The sequence below is a fragment of the Emydura macquarii genome, unplaced genomic scaffold, assembly GCF_026122565.2.
Source record: "Emydura macquarii macquarii isolate MOO-44397 ecotype Brisbane River unplaced genomic scaffold, CSIRO-AGI_Emac_v2 contig_1253, whole genome shotgun sequence".
NCBI classification, from domain to species: Eukaryota; Metazoa; Chordata; order Testudines; family Chelidae; genus Emydura; species Emydura macquarii.
The window spans coordinates 63,592,124-63,614,595 of record NW_027131390.1 but is presented as its reverse complement, the minus strand read 5'-3'; the positions used below and the strand labels follow the sequence as shown (position 1 = coordinate 63,614,595).

The 22,472-nt window shown below is 40.3% G+C and overlaps 1 protein-coding gene across 4 annotated transcripts in view; it reads left to right on the top strand.

Annotated features, from left to right (window-relative positions):
- The first annotated feature begins 7,673 nt into the window (after positions 1–7,673).
- Positions 7,674–22,472, top strand: part of GLS (glutaminase) — a 116,097-nt gene continuing 101,298 nt past the window's right edge. For 3 of the 4 annotated variants that reach the window (XM_067549008.1, XM_067549007.1, XM_067549009.1), the window contains exons 1-3: positions 7,674–8,027; positions 17,559–17,655; positions 19,222–19,343. In XM_067549008.1, coding sequence (XP_067405109.1) covers positions 7,738–8,027; positions 17,559–17,655; positions 19,222–19,343 — 509 coding nt within the window. In that variant the 5' untranslated portion in view covers positions 7,674–7,737. Of the gene's footprint in view, positions 8,028–17,558; positions 17,656–18,773; positions 18,812–19,221; positions 19,344–22,472 lie in introns of those variants that run through there. The other variant, XM_067549010.1, reaches the window with a different exon arrangement.

Sequence of the window (22,472 nt, the reverse complement as noted above, 5' to 3'; positions counted from 1 at the left end):
TGAATAGGCTTCCAAGGGAGGCTGTATAACCCCACCACCGGCAGTTTTAAATAACAGATTAAACCAACATGTCAGGGATCATCTAGCTATGGTTCTGCCTTAGTGCAGGTGGCTGGACTAGATGACCTTCTGAGGGCCCTTCCAACCCTACATTTCTATGATCATCTTCTGTTGCTATTTCTAAAAAGCCATCTTATATCATGCTTTTCATGACAGTGATCTAGAGTTCTGTGTGTTTGTGGTTTTTATTTAAAATGTTTCGTTCTTAAGATTTTACATGCAAGCCATCATATCCTTGCTGGTGTTCTTGCTATACTTCTGATGGTCCATTGTGAAATATACCTCTTGTAGTATATCCATGACTTTGTGGAAACCCTTTTGCGCTCAGTAATAGAAGAGCAAGTAGTAATGGCCTGAAGAGAAGTATGTAATCTGGGGTAAGGTACTCAGACTGGGAAGGAAGTCACTACTGCTTTGTGCTATGTGAATCTGAAACCTGAAATTTTATTAATTGTATTGTTACTGACTTGTACATTTACACTGTATTTTTACAAACTCAGAGGAACTTGCATTCTCTGCTCTCAAGAGCTTAGGCTCCAAAATAAGACAAACACAGGAAAACACTCAGAGAAAGAAGAGGTCAGGGGGATTTTTAATGCTGAAAGGAAAGGAAGAATGGATTTTTAAAGTGAATTTTAAGAGATTAGATGAGGCAGGAAGACAGTTCCAAGCATAAGGAATAGAGGAAGGGCACAAAGCTGATAGTGGAAGGAGATAAGGGGAGGAGTAAGGTGAGAGGATAGGGAAGAGCATTAGTAGTAGTAGGAAGACTAAGGGGGACATGAAAGCTGAGATGTATGTGGGGGAAAGATTATGTGCAAGACCATATAATGTAAATGAGGTGAGAATACATTTATCTTTGGCATAACTGTATATGGCATGTTTCCTTCCCACGATCTTCAGACTTTAGAATTTGAATAGAAACCAGAGTATTCAGAGGAATGATTAAATGTTTCTGGGAGAACTTATTGTAAACCATTATATGTTGCACCATCTTTCTTTCTTTTTTTAACACATATGTAAAAGAAGTGATGATTTAGCCAACTCTTTCAACCTTGTCTGCTGTGCAGCAGCTGGTTTGCAAAACGGTGCAGCTGCCACAAAGAGACATCACCTTGGCAATAGAAATCAACAGGGAATTTTGTCAGTGTCTATAGGACCATACACACATTTAGTGATCAAATGCACATACTGGAAATGTTACCCATGACTGTGACCTTAAAGTGGGAGAGCCTGTGGATAGAATGCAAAAGGATATAATGCCCCTCTTTCTGAGATCTTGCCTATAGTTAGAATGGTTTAAACAATGGAAACATTTTTGATGCTGCTTTAAGGAGCAGAATAACAGTGGACAGGAGAAGTCTGTAGCAGTTGAAGTGACGGTTGATTTGGGAGAAGATAAAGAGAAGAATGAGGCCATGGTCAGGAGCTTGAGCTGTTGCGGAGGAGTGATAGAGAAGTTTAAGTAAACTTAGAATGTTCAAACTTTTCAGCATAGAAAAGTGTAAAAGAAAAAAGGACAATATCCCAGAAGAAGTGATGGCCTGTGAGCAGGTCCAAGGCTGAAGGTTGGATTCTGGTCTGTTATGACAGAGAAAATCCAGAGCTGCTCCACTGAAGCCATTCACAGCCCTCTGGATTTACACTGATGTAACCAAAATCTGGCTCTGGCTGCCCTGGCCTAATGAAACTGCAACAGCCCTGGATTTTGCCAGATACTGAAGAATTTATCCTTGGGAATGTGGAGAAACTTCAGGATTAGAAAAAGTGAAAATTCAGCTTAAAGAATGTAGTGAATTCCAGGCAAAGTAGCATTAAAACTAATACAATCAATGTTTGGGACACTGAAACTGTTTCTTGCCTATCAAACATCACAGACACTGGGAATCAAGAATTGGTTGGGTAATTTAATTTATAAAAACTTAAAACTGATACTGTTTTGAATTGTTTTACATAAACTAATCTTAGGGCTAGATCATACACCTCAGGTGATATTTTAAGTGTCTCTGTATAGTAATGGGACCATTTTATAGGTGTGGTTTATTAGGCTAAAACAAGTTTAAATTTGCTTCCAAAAAACTGTTATGATGTCCTTTTATTTGCAGAGGAACTGCTGTTGATATCAGTGTAAGCAATGAGCAAATATTCTGTTATTTTGTTTGCTTTGATCATCTAAAATTTGAGGCACATACACAATTTACAAAAATTGCCCTTTTTGTGTGATGTTGTTATATTGGTGCACTTTGCTATAACAAGGCAAGTAAAACTTTCATTTGAAAGGGGAAAAATGAAATCTTATCATTAAGGAATTTCTAAGAAATCTTCCTAAAAAGATCGCCTTAACCAAGAACTAAACCCTTCTCCCACTTTTCAAAGAGATAAAAGGTAGTAAAAATTAAAACCTGAGTAAATAGTGAATGAAAATGTTTAACATTAGTTATAGTAGGCTGGAGCTCCAAAATGATGTGTACCTTGAGCTCAAAACTCTGTGATCCACAGAGAGGCAAAGTCAATAGTGATGTAAATAGTGGTTTCATTGCATGTTGGTGTAAGTGGCAAAGTAAGGTAGTGTGTATCTTATAATGTAGTAAACTATACCCACTGAATGCTATTAATGTAGGATTATATTCTTCAGGGACCAAGTTTAGCATCCAGCATAAGTGAGTGCAACTTCTGTTGAAGTAGTAAATAGTCTACTTCCACCATTCTTGAATTTGGCCGTAGAGTGTTGGGGATTATGTATTATAAACTAAGTGTGTGGAGGTGGGGAAAGAGGGCGTACTTCATGCTTACACACTGTTTATTTAGTACTTTTTTTGCTGCACACCTTCTTTTAGCCCAATTAGTGTTTATCTTATTCTACTTTGCCACTTCCGAAACTATGTAATTTACATCTCCATATATGTCACTTCTGAATTTTGCCCAGAAACTTCCAATGAAGGTTCTGTTGTGTTAATTTTGATAAAATAAATGGGCCCAGAGAGTCAAAGCTGTTAACATGATCATGTCACTGTACAACAGTTTAAGTATGGTTCACGGTTTTGAGTACTGAGATCTCCACTAACCACACTAATAAAAGTCTAAAAAAAGATTTTTACAGATATAGAAAAAGGAAAACAGTGAAGGCATTTAAAATATTAAGTAAGGCTTTTGTTTTAAGAACGTCCCTTACTCCTTCTCCTGCTAGCAGTAAAGAGTTTGATAAGGAAAACTGCCTGGTTGGCAATCATTTATATGGTATTAAGGAGGGTATTAATTGTCTTCTCTTTTCCCTAAAAAAGAAGTTAGGCTTGAGCTGTTATTTGTCCAATCATATTATCTTCAAGACAAACACACACAAAAAGAATAGCAAACATAGCAAAAACGGCAACTGTTTCTGGAGCTGACTACTTGCAGCCTCACTGCAAAAGAGAAACAGGCATAGCACATGGTCTGATCAGCCACTCCAAGACCTGGCAAACTTGTACAAGCATTGGGCTGTTTAGGCCACTGCTTTTAGCTGCCTCTCTGGTCACAGCTCATAGCCCTCTTGGAAAACATGTAGTTGTGGGTAGCTAAACCAGAAGGTGAAAGGAGAAAGATAAAAAGTAAGGTAGGGAAGGGAAAGTACAGACTAGAGACAGAGAGGGGTGACAGTAGGCACACAATTCTTACATTCCAGGTGTTGTGCAGTACTTAGCTGAAGCCTAGTGGAGGTGGTGATGTCATCTGTTCCCTGTTCCTGTCTTGGACTCGTCAGGACATATTTCAGGATCAGGACAATGAAGACCTACTGTTATCATGGTGGATCTCTGTGTCCCAGGAGGTGGTGGCATGGCAGCTATGATGGGTTTATTGGGATTCTTTAAATCCACATCCTCTGATGTTTTGATTCTTTCCCAAAGTCTTTTTGGAAGACCCCAAAAGAGGGTGATAAGTGAAACAGTCCATCCCCTCATTATTTTGCCTAGTGATTAGGCCTAATTTCTGACACATCAATTTTGGTCCATTAATTTCCTATTACATTCTCCTTTTGTTTCATGATATCAACATAGTCCTTGTGATATCAGTTGCCCTTTTTGTTAGCTCTAATTCACTACCATCTCCCTTTTGCACCATTTTCTAAACAATTCTACATAATAGTCTGAGCTGGACTTTTCATACCATGGACAACTGAAGAGTATACGTCTCTGCACTCACTAATTCCACATTGCTTTGGCCTGAATTTGGTTTGAAATCTCCAAAATCAGCAAACAGACACTAGGAAATTTTATTCTTTTTTAAAAGTCAGTGGTTTCTGAAAAGAATACATGTACACTAGTAGCTGAATACAATGCTGTTCATAAAGGCATCTGTGTTTAAAAAAAAAACCCTGAAAATGGCTGACAATTAAAAAAAATTGGATGGTAAAATAGCAAATCCTAGCGATGATTGAACATGGTTCTGTTTGGAACATACCCTCTACCATGCTTGTAGTTGTTTCCATCGCTTCATGTTGACTCTACAGATGTAAAAGGCTTTAAAGTGCCATCGCAAGTGTAATCCTTCTGCCAGACCGCGTCGGCAGCAGCAAGGGCCGGGTTCTATATCTAGGGGTCCCTCTCAATGATACAACACCAAACTGGCTCGAGCCCCTACCTAGTCACCTGGGAAATTACACACTATTCCCTGGGCGCCCCCAAAAGGCAATACTTCCCCTCTCGCAAGAACAGAGTCTGAGTGTAGAAAGAAACCTTTTAATAGCAAAAGAGAAGTAACACAGCACTGGTTTGGGGAACAGTGCAAACAGAGTTCATGAACTCAATGAACCAAACCCCTCCCAGAGTACAGGGCGTGTCCTTTGCCTCTCCCTTCCTTCTTCCCCCTGTACTGACCGGTGTGGTTGCAATGTCCACCTCTTGGGGGTGGCTCCACCCCCTATGCCGCTCCTGTCCGACACGGGCTTGACCAGGCCCCCTCTGCTGCTGTCTCCTACCGCCTTCGGGCCTCGCTGAGTCCCCGACCGCTGGCAGCGACCACGCCTGTTTCCCACCGACCGCTGGCTCTGACCGCACCTGGCTCCCGCTGACTGCACCGGGCTGGCACCGACTGTGCCGACCCCTCTGCCAATCGCTGACCCGGCTGGCACCAACTGTGCCAGCCTCTCCGCCGACCCTGACCACCCCAGGCTGGCACCAACTATGCCAGCCTCTTCACGACCGCACCGGCATCAGGCTGGCACTGGCAACTGTGCCAGCCTCTCACCAGAGTTGCCTGGTGCTCACTCAGCTCTGTTAGTTGTCAGGCAAGGTTTCCCAGATCCTCTACTGGTTCAGCTCTTAGTGATCTCAGCTCATCATGGGTAAACCTTCTACTGACATACAGGCAATGTCCCTGCTTTCAAGAAACAAAAGACTCCAAGATGAGTCATTAGTTCTATCTTTTAACATTGGGGAGAGAGAATCACTCCATGCCTGGGGGCAGCCCTTTACCAGGGCCAGTGTGATCCCAATAGGAAACTGCTCCACCTCTTCCCCCCCATGTTTCCAGGCTGAAACATCTGTCTGCCACCCTTGTGGAGCTCTGTTTAGTTTGGGGTGCAGATTCTATCATAACAGACTAAGCACAGTTTTGCTGACATCTGTTCAGACAATTGAAGGACACATTTCATTACCCCAGCAGTTAACACAAAAGTGGTTTGTAGCCCAAAACCAGCCCTGCTAACCATTTCCCATTATGCTCAGCACCTAGGTAAGTTATGCTAAATACTTAATTGTACTCATGCAGATACAAAACCCATGCAGATAAAGTGCCCCCCTTTCAGCTGCTGAGCAGGGAGAGTGTCACTGAGACACTCAGACCTGGCTCACACAAGTAACAATCCTAGACTTATTTCATAGATTCTGTTTTTCAATATAGGCAAAACAGTTAAGTACAGAATCTACATGTTATTTTTGTATTGTGATTTACTAACATTTCCACCATGCACAGCCTGGTATCTTTAGATGTGGATTTATAAACACACTAGGTGACTTCTGTGTAATTCCAACTGCTTGTACCAGGTCTGAATTTGGATTTTTATGTCCATAAACTTAGAAAAAGTATAACTCCTATTATAACCCATTTACTATTATAAATGAATTATGAATTGGTTTTGCAGAGTAAAAGCTTTTCTTCCACTAGAATAGTTTTTTTTTTTTTTTTTTTTTTTTTTTTAGGATGACAGAACATAGTTCTCTAGAGAAACAAACTCCTCTAACACTGACTCTCTAGCTGATTTAACTGGATTACTAATCACTGCTGGTACTTACTACTGTTTTCATTTTAATCACTTAATATTTTCATAGAAATTCCTTTATGTAAATGACTGATCCCAGTAACTATCTAGGAAAAGGGTTACTGAAAAGCATGGAAACCTAACTGAATAATTAAATTAGGCAATTAATAAAAAGTTGCTCCACAGGTAATCAATATGGTCTTTTGGTACCAAGGCAAGTCTCTAATGGCATTTTGCCAACTATTTTGGTTTCTCTCCCACACTAGGGGACAGTATAGTTGATACTTTCTGGATATCACTAGTAAGTAAAGTATCTTGGTAACTTCCATGTGACATTATGCAAGTCCCTCCATTCTAGTTCTAGCACGGAAGCTTCTCAGTCTTGACTAAGATCCATTTAAAAGAAACAGGAATAGAAATTGCTGCCCTCCAATGTTGCTATAAAGTCAGTAACCCTTTTTATTTCTTCTTTGGTTGAAAATGGAAACTTTCCAAGGGCCAGATCAGCGTGAGAGAGACAGGAGCATGGGAGAAAGCTCTTTTAATTCCTAGTTTTCACTGAAAAAAGCTTTCATCATGCTGCTACTCTCGTTCAGCTGCCTGGAGGCCAGCTCTGACCCTTCAGGAACAGTTTCCAGGGCAGCTCTGGCACCGGATTTTTAAAAGTTAATATAATGGGGATAAAGGCGGGGAGGCCCGGCCCGGCCACGTGCCACTTCTAACCTTCAGCTGTTTTGGAAGTAAGTGGATGCCCAGGCCCCAGAACCGTCTCTCGCCAGCCCTCAGGCCTACCCCGCTCGCTCGCTCGGAGTGGGCAGGGGCGCTGACTGGACTGAGGAGTGATCTGTGGCAGGGGCCTGAGACCCTAAAGAACAGAAGCGGCTGGACTCAGCGTGACCACCGTGCTCCTTGCCACGTGGCACTACTTGTCCCGGGCACGGGGCCGAGACCCTCGCCGCAGATCCCCTCTTCCAGCGCCGCTAGTCGCCCCTTCGCTGCTGGTGCTGCCCTGGCCCTGGCCCTGACCCTGACCCCTGCCCGGCAGCCCCGCCCCGGGCTGGCTCCCCCCGCGCTAAGTGGTCACTGGTGACACTCCACCGCCTACCCCAGTAGTGCCGCGTGCCGCCGCCTCATCCCTTCCCCCGCCCTGGGGCTGGCCGGGCCGTTGAGTGCAACGAAGCAGCCTTAGACGCCAAGTGCGCCACAGCTTCGGGTTTGGTCTCTGCGGCGGGGCGGGTCAACTTGTGAGTGGCGTCTCCTGCGGCCAATGGGCTGGCAAAGTGCCTGACAGCTAGTCGGCGGTAGCCAATCGGGTAGAGCCGGGCGGGGCGAGGCGGGGCCGCCCGAGCTGGCTCGCCGGCTGCTGTGGTGGCTGGGACTGACTGACTCACGCGTTCCCTCACACAGCAGCAGCACTCGGCGGAGGGAAGCGGCGCGGCAGGATGCGGCTGTGCGGCTCCTCGCTGCTCAGGGAGCTGCTGCGGCTCAGCCAGCCCGGTGGGGCCGCGCTCAGGCGGCTCCCGGCCCCGCTCGCTGCGGCCGCCTTGGCCGCCGGTTCGCTCTCAGGCCCCCGCCCGGGGCCGCTGCCGCTTGCCACCCGCCGCCTCTGCACTCGCTCGGAGGGGGCCCTGCAGGAGCCGGGCAAGGGGCCGCCGTCCGCCAGGGCGCCGCCCGCCGACAACAACAACAACCACAACGGTGGCCAGGAGCTGGCCGGAGGCGGGGGGGACAAGTGAGTCTCCGGGGGCCGGGGCAGCGGGAGGCTGAGGCTGGCGGCCCCGGGCGGGGCGCTCACCGGGCGGGGAGATGCCGCCGGCGGCGGGGCCTGCCCGCGCCGTGTGCGCGGCTCCTCCCTGCTCGCGGAGTTGAGCGGAGCCGGGTCCCCCCCTCGCGGGCCCTCCCCGCAGCGGGAAGGCGAGGGCTCGTGTGTGTGGGCGCTCTGGGGCTGGGGATCTGCCTGCAGGGGTGAGGCGAGGCGAGGCGAGGCCCGCCGGAGAGGGCTGGGCTGGGCGAGGCCGCTGTGCGCTGTTGCTGAGGCAGGTCGGGCACGCTTGGGGGATGTACCTACCTCTCCTGCATGAGACTCTAGAGCCGGAAGAGCGGCTCCCAGTCCGGCCTTATCAGGACCGCTGCGGGGGGCGGGAGTCGGTGATGATCGCCGGGCAGACCTGGCGTGTCGCTGTCCGGAGGGACAGGGTGAGCTCCTCGGAGGCAGGGAAATCTCCGACTCAGACTCTGCCTCGTCTTTCCTTCCCCACCTTCGGTGCCCGCTCTTCCGCAAAGTAAAAAGTACACGTCGCAGAGAGTAGAAGTATTTAAATACATTTTGTTTTATGATCTCCTTTGTGTATTGCGTATCTCTCTCGCTGCGTCAGGGTGGCAGCAGATAAATGCTGCAGATCTATTGCGGTGTATAGCAACGTCAAGTCAAAAATCTCCAAATTGTTCCCGTGCAGGCTTTATATTCTGAATGATGCAAATTTCTTTAATTCTAAATATTAAAAATAAGGGTCTAATGGGTCTTTCTATATTGAAGTGCAGTACATTGCATCTGCAAATTTCAGCAGGATTCAGTAGATTATGAACATGCAATTTTTTTATGGCCTGTAAACTATGCTGCAATCCAAATAGGGAGTAGGAGGGACGTCACTATATCAATACACAGCCTGGGGAAATAGTTGCTGCTATATACTGGAGACCGTTGTACAGTGATAGTCTTGACTGTACTGACTGCTTGACTTGGAGATACTTGCATATCTGTCTGTAAAAAGAACTATAGTGCTGTTGAGCTGAAAATACAAATTTCAGTTCAGATCAGACGATATGTATTAGTGTTTTTTTTCCATTAGAATGGTATTTTGTGTGAATAGATGTGTTAGATGTAAAGTTATATACTTCTTGTACTAATTATTAAAGGTAACCTCTGTAGTCTAGTCCTGTATTGGCAGTCCTACAGTGGTGTCCTAAATTACACTGCTACATCTGGTGGGTTAACCATTAGATTTTCTGGTGTCCAACCTGTAATTAGTGAAGGTAGAATTAATGAGAATGTGCCTTACACATATTTACAGTGACTTCCATGGCGTGTGCCCATGGGACTAGGGAGGTGGATGGATCCTGATTTATTTCTTGATCTCATGGTTGTATGAGGATGGAGAAGTGATAACGACAGACAGCAGCCAAAAGCAGATTTCATTAAGCTCCTTTTAATGTTTGACGGCTTAAAATTTATCACTCTCTGGGCTAAACTTTCTAGGTAGAAAAGGATGCAAAACACACAGGAGTGGGATTTCTAATATTAAGGTCTAGGGAACAACACATTCATTAAAAAACTTGTGCACATCATAACTGCCCGGGTTGCTGGGAAGGGAGAAGATACATGTCTCTCTGAAGGGCTCCATCTTTCATATCAGACTTTAGCTAGTATTGGTCTTGCAAATGTGAAGTTCCACCCCTTCAACCTGCTGAAAGAGATTTTTCTCTGCTTTCCCCTTCTGCTCTTCAGAGCTTTCTGTGTGTTACCTCTCTTTCTCTCTGGTCTTTGGCTTGTGTGAGGGCAAGTCATCCCCAAAGCTGGGCACATGACATTTCTTTATAATTCATATATGCACAGTGTGTATGCATGGTACATTTTGTGCATATAGTTTAATGAATGATTAAATATAAATTAATGTAACATTTATTTCCATTAAGGTTCTTAATAAATGTAGTTCATAGAATTGTTGAACTTTAATGTCAATATATTTCATATTTCAATTAGAAACCCATGCTTTATGGTTACAAATGCAGAAGGGGCAGCATCCAACTCTCTAACTTGAATTCTTCATTTTTGTCTGTAGATTATTTCCAGAGTAGTTATATTATTTTACAACTTCACTTTGTAACCTGTACCAATGCACTGCGATTTACTAGCAAAAATTGTAAATAATAAAATTTCTAATTACTAATTGATGACACATAGAGCAAAAAAATCACAAGCCCTATTTTAAAAATCATTCATTTGTTTTTTTCAAAGCATGAATGTACCTAATACTTGGTCAGTAAATACTTGATCTTCAAGCTTTAGTGCTTAATATGCAGAGAGTAGTTTCTTAGAATGACCAAAACTCAGACATTATGCACTGGGTTATAAATAAATAACCAGTTGGCAAATACCTTTTTTCCAGTTGAGCAGGCAGTGTTGGAATTCACACAACTTTTCGGCCGAACTGCTCAGTGCTGGATGCTTCCAGTTGGGAATTCCTTAATGTATGATTTCAAAAGATTGATCTTTTCAACAAGCATCCCAAGCATACTGAACTTGGCTTGAAATATTTCTATATAATTCAATAAGCAAAGAACATTGACGCTTCATGCTCCTTTGGGCAGGAGTGGAATCTTTAGCATTCATTATCACTCAGCTGCTCTTCTTTTGCAAAGTTATGAGCAGCAGCTGTGTCACCGGACTTGTCCGGAGACTCAAGAAAACCACTGCATTATTTTACACTCTTCACATTCAAAGGGTCATTTCATTCATTGCAACTGAAAGTATAGAAAGTTAATTTCTTTTAAGTGGAAGCTTAAATTATGCAAAAAATCATACATTGTTGGCTTCTTACTATATTTCAGTGTTAGTGCATTTTCAAGCTCTGAATAGCATGCTGTAATTAAGGATATAACTTTTACAGTCCCTGTGTTGACCTCCTGCCCCTCACCCACACATACCACCCTGTCTGTGTTCCACCTGAAATTTGTCATGTATGTTTTATTAGAGGAGAATTTTTTTGTTTATTTCTCTAGTTAACCTCAATCTTGAGTGGTTAATTTTAGAGTTAGCAGTTTTCAAAGTTTGTAAGGGCTCAGTGAAATTTACAAACTTTAATTAAACTTGTATGTGTCAGTGTTTAATCAAAACTTTTTCTATAAAAGTAAGCCTTGGAAATAGAAATCCATTGGTGCTATTGAATGTCAGTGGGTTCTCCGTGCTTACCACCAGTTTGTTTATGGTGCTTCTCTCCTTTCCTTTTGGGTTAAAAAATCAACAAAGCTTCTATCTCAAATTTATGTTCTGGTCCACAGTTTTTATCCTTACCTTGCCCTTCCTAGGAGGGACAGGCAATAGTGGAACCTTACTCATTTTGTTTATATTATTTGGATTCTGCCCTTGACGATTACTATTAGTGCCTGAGACACAGCTGCCTCCTTCCCAGTCCTCGTTGGGGTAGGTAGAAGTGCCATTAGTCTTACTCTCCATTTCCTCTTCACGTTCAGGGATGGCATCATGTGGATCCAGAGCTCTTCCAACTCCTGGGTGGTGGGGAGAGCTGCAATTCTTTACATCCATCCCTGAATCTATTTGTGCATTCCCTCTTTAGCTGACAAGAGCAGAAGACTGTTATTCTGAAGTTTTTATTCATTATGTAGCTCAAGTGGGAGCAGTTGGTTGTGCAGGGCTGAAGGTTTAGAATGAGTGTGTGTGAAGACTGCTTAGGAAATTACATATTAAAACAATTCCGTTAAAAGAAAGTTATTTAGGCCAAGCACTTGAAATTTAGAAAATGCCAAATTTATGGTGCCTGTTCAACCTTAATTTGCCCCTTTTATGCATATATACACTATATGATACTCTGATTACTTAATCACATTATTTTTTTTCCACAAGATCGTTGCCTCATTCATTCACAGGACAGATGCACAAGGGGCCAAAATTAAGGTTGACCAACTGTAAATTTGGCATTTTGTAACTGGAGTATTGACTTTGTAATCTTAACTTTCTGAAATATAGTTTTTTGTATATCATATATAATTTTCAATCTTTGTACTCTAGAAACAGAGAACTTCTTTCAGAAATAGATGGATAAGTTCTTTCATGTTAGAAACATACATAGTTTCTCTGCTTGTTAATTTGTAATCTTTTCCTGTGGTAGACTGGGCAATACTTTCTTTTAGGTTTTTGTATAAGTTCCTATTTGTAAAACTAGGAAAAAAACATTTTATTTGTGGCAGAAGTGTACATTTGAGACAACTGGGCTGTATGTGAAGCAGCTGTAAAAAATTTTTGATGTACTGATATTTTTATGGTACAAGAATCTGCAGAAATTGCAGTGACTGTTTTAGTCATTCAGACTACAGCCAAAAACAGTATTTCCAAGACTTGTGCGCTTCAGCCTGAATGTTCTGAGGTACCGTTTTCTTGAATTCTGTTTTCAGCATAATAGTACATGATTCTTCCTACCTCTTGTATTGTAGAAAGAAAGTGGAAAGAAAATGAAATATTGACATAATTTATGCATAAAGTGGTCTTTCCTACGTTTATTTTAAAAATACCAAAACACCCGAAGCAGAGCTGACTTAAAGATGTAGGTAGTTCACAATAGCCCGACCCAGGACACTGGTTTATGATTCTGAAATGCAATAAAATAGTTTCTTAGGCTCTGTACTAAAGTGCTTTTATAATTTTCAAGGCTGGTGTACTGGTGATGATGGTTTTAAAGGTGGGATTAGACTCTGAGACTGTAGTGTATCCTTAATTAATTGATTTATTTTTCAAGTCCAGTCCAGGTTACATAGAAAGTGCCATACAGGTACAGACCAGTGGTTCATTTGATCCGGTATCTGAGAGTGGTCAGTACTGAAGGTGCAAAAAACAGTTATGGTTGGTAGGTGTAAAGGGAACCCCCATCAGTTAGAAACTGGCTCATGCCCTCAAATAGCAAGTTTTGAACCCTTCCAAAACTCTTGATTTTTGGTGTGGGGTTTGTTTAAAATGTCTTTACTACTACATCTCTCTGAATGCATAAACATATTTAGTCCTCTTTTGAATCCTGCTAAATTCTAACAATATATAATATCATGAGGCTTACAAGTTTCATATGCTGCTAACTATACTTTTCGTGGAAGAGGTATTTTATCAAATTAAAATTTACAACCTTTCAATTGCTGTGACCTCCTTGTTCTTGAATTATGCACAGGTGACTGGAAGAGACCAATTCATACCAGTTCATTTACATTATTCATTATTTTATAAACCTTTATCATGCCCCTCTCTTATCCACTTCCTCTTCAAAGTAAACAGTACCAATCTTTTCATAAGGAAGTTCCCTCATGGCTATGGTCATTGTTTGTCTGATTGCTAGTGGTAATGACAAGAAAGTTAAACACCATTTGATGGTGAGTGGAGCATCCAATGTGAAATGAATCGATAGTCTCAGTCAGTTTCCTAGTAGGTAGGTGTCTATGGCTATGTCTTCACTACACTTAAAAACCCTGCGCTTGGGCTGTGCCTGCTGACTCAAGCTTGGGCTATGGGGCTGTTTAATTTTAATGTAAATTCTCGGCGTGGAGCCTGGGCTGTAGGACTCTGTGAGGTGGGAGAGTCCCAGAGCTCAGGCTGCAGCCCAATCCTAAATATCAGCATCACAGTTAAACAGCTCCTTAGCCCCAGCCCCTTAGCCCGAGTGCGCTGGCATAGGCCAGCCACAGTTGTGTAATTGCAGTGTAGGCATACCTTCTAGGACAAAAATCATTTACATTTGATACCTTAGTTTTCTACTTAAAAACATAATCTATTAATTTAGTGTGAAATTTACTCTTGTGAACAGCTTTGTGGGTTTGTAGGTGAGCTGTGTACTGGAGCAGAGGGGAACATAAGGGGAAGCTTGAGGTATGGGTGGCTAAATCCTTGCTCACATGGTTCTTGTGTCCTAGAACCTTTACATTAAGTGGCAATGTGCGGCAACCTCCATTATTCCAGCCCATAGAACAGTATTTGTGAAATCTTGTTTACTCTTTCTTGCCTCAAATTAATTTACTCCTACACTTTTCCTTGTTTTTCAGAATACGGTATAAACCATAAAGCAGAGAATAAATTGGCATTTCCACTTTAAGCTAACTATGGCAATAGCACGTTCCCTTCACTTCAGTATCTTAGCTTTATGCAACATATGCTGAATAACACTTTTTTGCTAAGTGTGTTACAGTGTTAAAACATTGCTTTTAGGTTAAGCAAATGTTATGTACTAACGATATTGACCTGATAAATAGGGCAAAAGCTTATCCTGCAGTTTTAACTGATAAACTTTATTGAAAGGTAGTCCATTTGACAAAGCATTTTCTGTAAATGTAGAATAGGCAGCCTCATTTGCTTTGGCAGCTGGTGCAAATATATTGTTAAATATTGAGTCAGTAAGCTTGATTTAACAGCAACAGATGTGAAAGATATGATGGGAAATTTTTTAAACCTTCTTTTGTGAAATGCATACATTGATTTAAGAAAATACAAGTATAAATGATATGAATGAGGGGTGAGAATTTATGTCAAGTATTTTCAACATTTAAGGGCATAAATCTGCACTGATATAAATAGAACAGGTGCAGTTTCCTGGGGCATAATTATAAAGCTTGTGATAGAGCAGATTCATAGGTTTCAGCTCTTTTCTAACACTTTAACATTTTTGTGAGTGTATACATTAACCAAGTGATAGCAAACATTCAAATCTGAATTTCAAATTTCCAGAAATCAACATTTTTTTGTGCCAACAGAAACATTGTATATAATTCAGAAAGTTCATGGGGAAGTTCACTGAAACTTTGTAAGAGGGGCAAAAGTTGATGGTGACTGTAGACATTCGAATATGCATAGCATTGTAACTTCTAAAATATATGAAATAGAAATTGAGTTCTTTGGGTTATTGAAATGCAGAATTATATAATTTTAACAGTGTATAATATTTTGAAGTCTGGAAATAGTCTTTTCAGAAGCTAAGTGAATGGGATTTATGAAGATGCAAAGTGTGCCAGGGAAGACATCGAAGAACATTCTGTAACTTTCCTGGTATAGTTGCAAGTATTGGTTTTCATTGAGTTGCCAGCCTGTCTGGACACTAGCTAGCATTGCATCATTTTAAAATAATGTTCATTTTCTGAAGTGAAAAGAAACAGTAATAGCTCTGTTAGTTTACAAGTCATCGTCTGTTCTTAGTGTATGAGTAAGTACAGTGTTTTAAATAAATCAGAGAGATAGGAAATCTTATTTGTACTGCTGATTAGGGTAGTGGGGAGGAAAATGTAATATGAAGCCCATCATTAAAATTAAGGGTAGGATTAAATATATTTAGGTTATTGATTCTCTATTAATTTTTAATGAGTAAGCTGACCTTCCATTGAAATAGTTTCTGCTGATATTGAATTTCTTTAAGTTTGGATCTGTATAGTTTTACTTGTTTACGTGACTATTTGCAACACTTATTATTGCAGTCTTAGGGCTGGATCCTGCAAGTCATCTTTCCATATAACTCAGAGAATTCTTGATAGTCTTGTGAAAGAGCTTTCATGACTAGGCAATAATTTATCAGTTTTGCTTGTTTATATGAAGGTTTTCATTTTCAGGAAAGAATTTGACTTGCATAGATGACAATATAGTAACTAATTTAAAGACTGTTTTCAAATTACAAATTTATGCACTTGTTGTTTTTAATGAGTAAGTTAAAACAGTAAGACAACTGCCACTTGCAGAATGGTAAGTAATCTTTATTAGAAGCTGTCAGTAGTAATGCTCTGTTATTTTGTACTAAATTTGTCAAACACAGAAAGCACTGATTTTAAGTTAAAAATAAGTCTAAAAGAAAACTAAAGCATATACGAGACGATCTAATGGGGAAAAAGAAAAATGATCTGAAGCCCATTGTAACTTTGTTCCTAACATTACTGAGATGTAGGTTTGTCAGGTAGAGCATCAGCAATCTATTACAGTGCCAGTCCAGAGAGCAGAATATGAAAAGCTGACTCTAAACCTGAAATTCCTGGCATACTATTGGAGGTGACATTGTGAAGCTTCAAGAAAGACTTACTGTTCTGGTATTTAACCTTCATCATAGAATTTGGGGAGTTGCTGGGAGGGAAACAAACTTCATTGTGCTACTTACTTCCTCTTTCAGAACTGATCCTGTAGCATTGCATTGAGGGTGAAACAACAGAGAAATATCAGTTTAGAAAGGCAAGGAGACAGGGTAAGAGGTGTGCAAAATGAGTAGTTTAGCGAAGGTAAATCTGGCTCTCCTATTTATCCCCTCTCATAATACAAGAATAAGAGAAAATTGAATAAAGTTTAAAACCCACAGATATAAAACTGATAAAGCATTGTGTTTTTAAAAAAAATTTCTTCTCTTTAATTAACTTGTCATAACATGTAATTGATGGCAAGAGCTGATTAGGATTCAAAAACCATTTAGACGTGTAGGAATAATGAAAGCATTCATAGCAGCATTAGGATATTATACCTAGGAGGTAGAATTAAAAAATAAAATAAAAGGGATATAAATTTGTGCTTACAGGCATGAGCCAACTGCTATTTGATGGGGTAGGGAACGAACTTCCACAGAGACCAGTTACTTCATAATTCTCCTACCATGGGATTTTTGCGCCTTCCTCTGAAACATCTGGCACTGGCCACTGTTGAAGACAGGTTACTGGGTTAGATCATTGGTCTGATCCAGTATGGTAATTTCTGTGGTTGTAAGAATTTTCTAGCAGTTACTTTTTGTTATGTTAATTTCTCTTGGAGTTTAAATATTTGAAAGATTTTTAAGATTCATCCTGATGTATGTGTTCAGGGACAGTGTGAGATGAGAAAAAGAATGAAGGCTATGAAACTGTGCACATATTTGTTCTTACAGTGAAAACCAATATCTTATTTACATTTAGGTAAGCAGGTCTTTATGATCTTGAGGCAAATTCTGCCCTTCTGCATGTGTAATTCCCCCTGAAGATAGTGAGCAGCCTGCTTGTGATTTCAAGGGTGGAAGTAAGCCTTGTGAACAAAACAAAATTTGTGCCTCTTGTTTCCCTTTGTCCCCCTAATATTAGGCTTTAACTTGATCTTCTTGTAAATACAAGTGATGCAAGATTTTTGTCCATGTGCATTCTCATGCTACAGAACCTCATGAACAGGAAGATGTAATGTAGCAGTTTCACAAAGTGACATTGAATGAATATTTGTATCTCTTTCTTCATTTCTGAATTTATTGCCATATACAAAACTGATTATAATACCATTAATGCAAACTGTTGAACATCTTAACTACAGTAAAAAGAAAACCAAATATGCTGCTACTTTAACATATCAATTATTTTTGGTGAAAGCTGAATTAAATTTTGAAATGACTGTTCTGTAAATGTTCCCAAGTTCTCTAGTAGCAGAATTGGTCTACACTGCTTTTTTAAGGGTGAATAAATTGTAAATAATGCATGTGCACTAACTTTTCTGTGACTTTCTTTTTATTCTTAGTAAGATGAAGCAAGGTCTCTTGCCTAGCTTGGAAGATTTGCTGTTCTATACTATTGCAGAAGGGCAAGAAAAAATTCCAGTTCATAAGTTCATTACTGTAAGTTTCAGAGTGGATAAAAATCTAACACACACAAACCCCAGATTTTTCAAATTGGAATTAATTTTTCTTTTAAAAATTAAACCTATGTAATTAGATTTGTAATTATGACAGCCTGTGTTAAGGCCAAAACTTATTTATAGTGAAATAATTTAAATTAAAAAAAAATCAAGTAGTACAAGTATGCTGACGTTCTAAAGACAGTGAAACCATTGAACTGGTGGAAGTCACTGGCTAAGCACCTGAAGCCAGAGGACGTGGAAGTCCTTTTGACAACAGGTAGCCTTTTCTGCAGGTGTAAAGAATATCTTTTTGTTTCTGTTTATTCATTTTCATTTTATTCAACTATTAATTCAAAGTTGAGAAACAGATTGGGACTTGAAAAATAGTAAAGTTTGTTTTCCTGTTCCAATCTATAAATAAAAATGAGGTGTGACACAATGAGATCTACTAGTTCTAAAATCCTGAAAGGACATGATGAACAGAAACAGTCCAATTCACTAACTGCAGTTAATATTTCATTTTTTCAGTAAATCAGTTTTCAGTGTAAAAACATGTTTTGATAAACTTTTTTCTAATGCATCCAGCACATTTAAGGTAGTGTTATTTAATGAACAAAAACAATTTTACAGTGCTATCTTTGTGCATTTTTTCAGTGAATTCCAAATTTGAATGCAACTTCATACAAATAAGTTTTAAAAAAACATTTATGAAAATGGTGACTGATGCATTTAGTAACATAATAAAAATGTGAAAATTAAGAATCTGAATAAATCTTAAACTATATAATTATTTACATAAATGTGTATAGATTTGCTGTATCCTTTTGGTTAATAAGTACCAAATGATACCAACCAAGGAGAGGCAACCTTTCTTTAGGAAAATTACTTAAAATTCTGAATGCGCAAAACAAGATTAAAATTGATTAAATCAAGATTTTCTACATGCTGATTTAAAACATGAGTGGTGAGTTTTCTACTTCCCAAGTTCTGTATAAAAGCTAGTTGGTATTATAATAATAAATGTTATGCTTTAGCAAGCACCAGTCAGGAATATGAAATTAACTTCTGTTATATGTTGGGCTATAACTTTTAGTGTGACATTCCTTGCTTTTCCAGACTTATCACAGTGATCTACTGAAGGGACTACGAACAGGGTGAGGCTTTTCATAGTCATTAGACTGCACGCAACTTGAAAGGGTTCAGTTGGAGGGTTTTTTGTGTCTATCATTTAAGGATAAACACTATATTCTTGGGAGTAGTCCTTTTGTACACCCACATAAATTCCCCAACAATGTGGTATCTCCTCTTCAAGTTATGGCCCATCTGATCCATTCACTGATGTTAAAACTGTGGAAGTCTTTTGATGCCAGTTGTAAGGATAACATGGCAAGAGACTGCGGTTTTGAGCCCATCTATAATTTGATGAAATTTTGGTAGGCTGATTTGTGTTTCTGTTGGAAGAGGAGAACAAATAGGGCTAAGCACTAGAGATTTTTATATTTGAATTTTCAGTAAAGGCATTTTTCATATTTGTAGTAATTCTGACTTCTTTTTATTGTAATAGGCACTTAAATCTACAGGATTGCGTACGTCTGATCCACGGTTGAAAGAATGCATGGATATGTTAAGACTAACTCTTCAAACGACCTCAGATGGCGTCATGCTGGACAAAGATCTTTTTAAAAAGTAAAATATTTATATACTTGTGATGTGGCTGTTACATTATACAGATCATATGCGTTATTTAAGTTACATGCTGTCATGGAATATTTCTACTGTGCATAAATCTAATATGTACTTAAGATGGAAAATGAGTGAGACCCCCATATTTAATTTATATTTAAACTAGTATTTGAGAATGTTTCACTATCCCATGAAATATAGCAGGCTAGGCTCATGTTGATACTCAAGGAATAAAATCATTCATCTCTGTCTTAAGTAATTGCTTACAAAACGAAAAAGGCCATTCTTCTTAAAATCATCAGCTACTTTCTGTGCACTAATTAGTGATGCAGAAACTAAATTTCTTTTTGAGAAAAGGAACACATGAAACAATCTTGCTGCACATTTAACATTACTATAATGTAAGATGCAGCAGAGAATTAAGTTTGAATCTATATTTATAAATGAAATTTGGGTGCCTGTTTCTGAACAACGTGGTAAAAACTAACCTCTGTCATTCATTGGATAGGTTTTTTATATCATTTTTATAGTATAGGGCCTGCTAAATGATTTGGTTCAGTCAAGTGTACATGCATATTTTCTAGATTTAGTTATGGAAAAGCTTGATACAGGACTACGCAGTGTAAGAGTTGTAAAATGTCTGCAGCAAATTAGCTAAACAATGTACTATTTATGAATTCAGTTCATGCCAACCTCTCTCCTTTTCCCTATTTTCAGTTTATTCTGGATGTTAAAAAGGAATGTAAACTTGTTGCTATTTAGTTTTTCAGTCTTGGGAATTCTTAAATCTTGAAATGAGATTCTAGGCTTGTGTTAACAGTAGAGTGTAACTTCTTTTCATTTTTTTTTCTGTACTATTTTGACTCTGCAGGCAAAACTAGATTTGATCTAGAAGTTTTAAAAATATTTACCAAAAAACTTTAAATTCAACTATTCTGTTGGTGTTACATACTTCCTGCTTCTCTTTGTGCTGGGTCGATCACTCTTTGCATTTGTGAAATGTCATTGGGGTCTATTACAGAGCAGGTTGGGGAACAATAATGTTATTAGCAGCAGTAATTCCTCCTCCTCCCTTTCCTCCCAACTTTGCTCAGTTAAAATAAGTGAAATGTTAACATAGATGGGTTTTTCTGGAGCATGGGAAGAATTGGGGAAATAAGTGATTTGGTTAGGCAGAATAACAAAGCATTTCACTTCTGGATCACTTTCTTGAATGTGGCATGAATCATTAGGCAGTTAAAACCTACTATGTGGACTGATCAGAAAAATCAGTAGCTTGGTCTAGTTACTAATGAGTGGATGTTCAAAACCAGGTGTCCACTTGAAACTTTGCAGGTATAGAAATATCCTATATTAGGTAAGGGTATGAGATTTTTTTATTTAATTTCTCTACTGGCAGAAGCCATCGTGTAGGGCAGTTATACTTGATAAAAATGCTTTTGCTGATGTAGCTTATTTCTGGGAACTGGTATAAGATGAAACTGACAAAAAACAAAAAAAACAAAAAAAAACCTCTTGCCAAGATAAGATGCTTCTACATGAGAAGGGTTTGTCTACATAGCTAGCCCTCCCCCACTGCAACTTGAGACCATTGCTCCTTGTTCTGTCATCTACCACCACTGAGAACAGCCTAGCTCCATCCTCCCTGGCCCCCTTTCAGGTAGTTAAAGGCTGCTATCAAATCCCCCCTCATTCTTCTCTTCTGCAGACTAAACAAGCCTAATTCCCTCAGCCTCTCCTCATAAGTCTTGTGCTCCAGCCCCATAATCATTTTTGTTGCCCTCTGCTGGACTCTCTCCAACTTCTCCACATCCTTTTTGTAGTGGTGGGCCCAAAATTGGACACAGTACTCCAAATGCGGCCTCACCAATGCCGAATAGAGGGGAATAATCACTTCGCACGATCTGCTGGCAATGCTCCTACTGATGCAGCCCAATATGCTATTAGCCTTCTTGGCAACCAGGGCACACTGCTGACTCATATCCAGCTTCTTATCCACTGTTACCACCAGGTCCTTTTCTGCAGAACTGCTGCCTAGCTCGTTGGTCCCCAGTCTGTAGCTGTGCATGGGATTCTTCCTTCCTAAGTGCAGGACTCTGCACTTGTCCTTGTTGAACCTCATCAGATTTCTTTTGGCCCAATCCTCCAGTTTGTTTAGGTCCTTCTGAATCCTATCCCTACCTTCCAGGGTATCTACCACTCCCCCCAGCTTAGTGTCTTCTGTAAACTTGCTGAGGGTGCAATCTACCCCATCCTCCAGATCATTAATGAAGATGTTGAACAAAATGGGTGAACACACAACCTGTTGTATAAACCAATGGTGCTCAACCTTATTACACAGAAGGGTCCCATAAACTTAAGCACAACCTTGTGTGGGCCAAACAGATTCTACATACCTTAAGAAGATTTCAGCTGACAGCAGGAGTCTTGCCACTCAGGGCTTATGAAACACTCTGGTGGGTCATGTACAGCCTGTGGGCCATAGTTTGGGCACCCTGGTATAAATCACACTTACAAACTTTCCTATGCCAAAGACAGAAACACCATGTGGAATACAGAGCTCCATGTTATCTGCATGCTGCCTTGTGATTGTTTGTTCAGACGCACCTTGAATCCTTGGGAGGCTTCTCACCATCGTGATAGTGCAAACCAGCCACAGCGCATCTGAGGATTGAAACCATTGAGGGTGTATATCTTTTTTCTGAGTGCCCAGATGCTTTAACTGCTCTTACTTAATTGCTTCCAAAGGTCGGGGACCCCCTTCGAATAGGTAACAGCCTCTGATGGTTACTGGTCATAGACCTGGCCTACACTGGCAATAGAGGTTGACGTAACGCCGCTTACGTCGACCCCCTAAAGTATGCATCTACTGGCACGTAAGTTCTGCCAATCTAAATTGCGATAAAAGTCAACCTAATAAAACCACCTCTGCAAGTGGTGTAGCGCTGAAGTCGAATTCCATGGGTCGCATTTGTGTCAGTGTAGGCAGAGCGCAACGTAAATCAACGCCATTGGCCTCCAGGAGGTATCCCATAATACTCTGTTGTGACCGCGCTGGACATTTGCACTCTACTGCAACGTGGCCACGTAAACAGGAAATTTTGGATGACCATTTCCGGTTTGGACAGCATG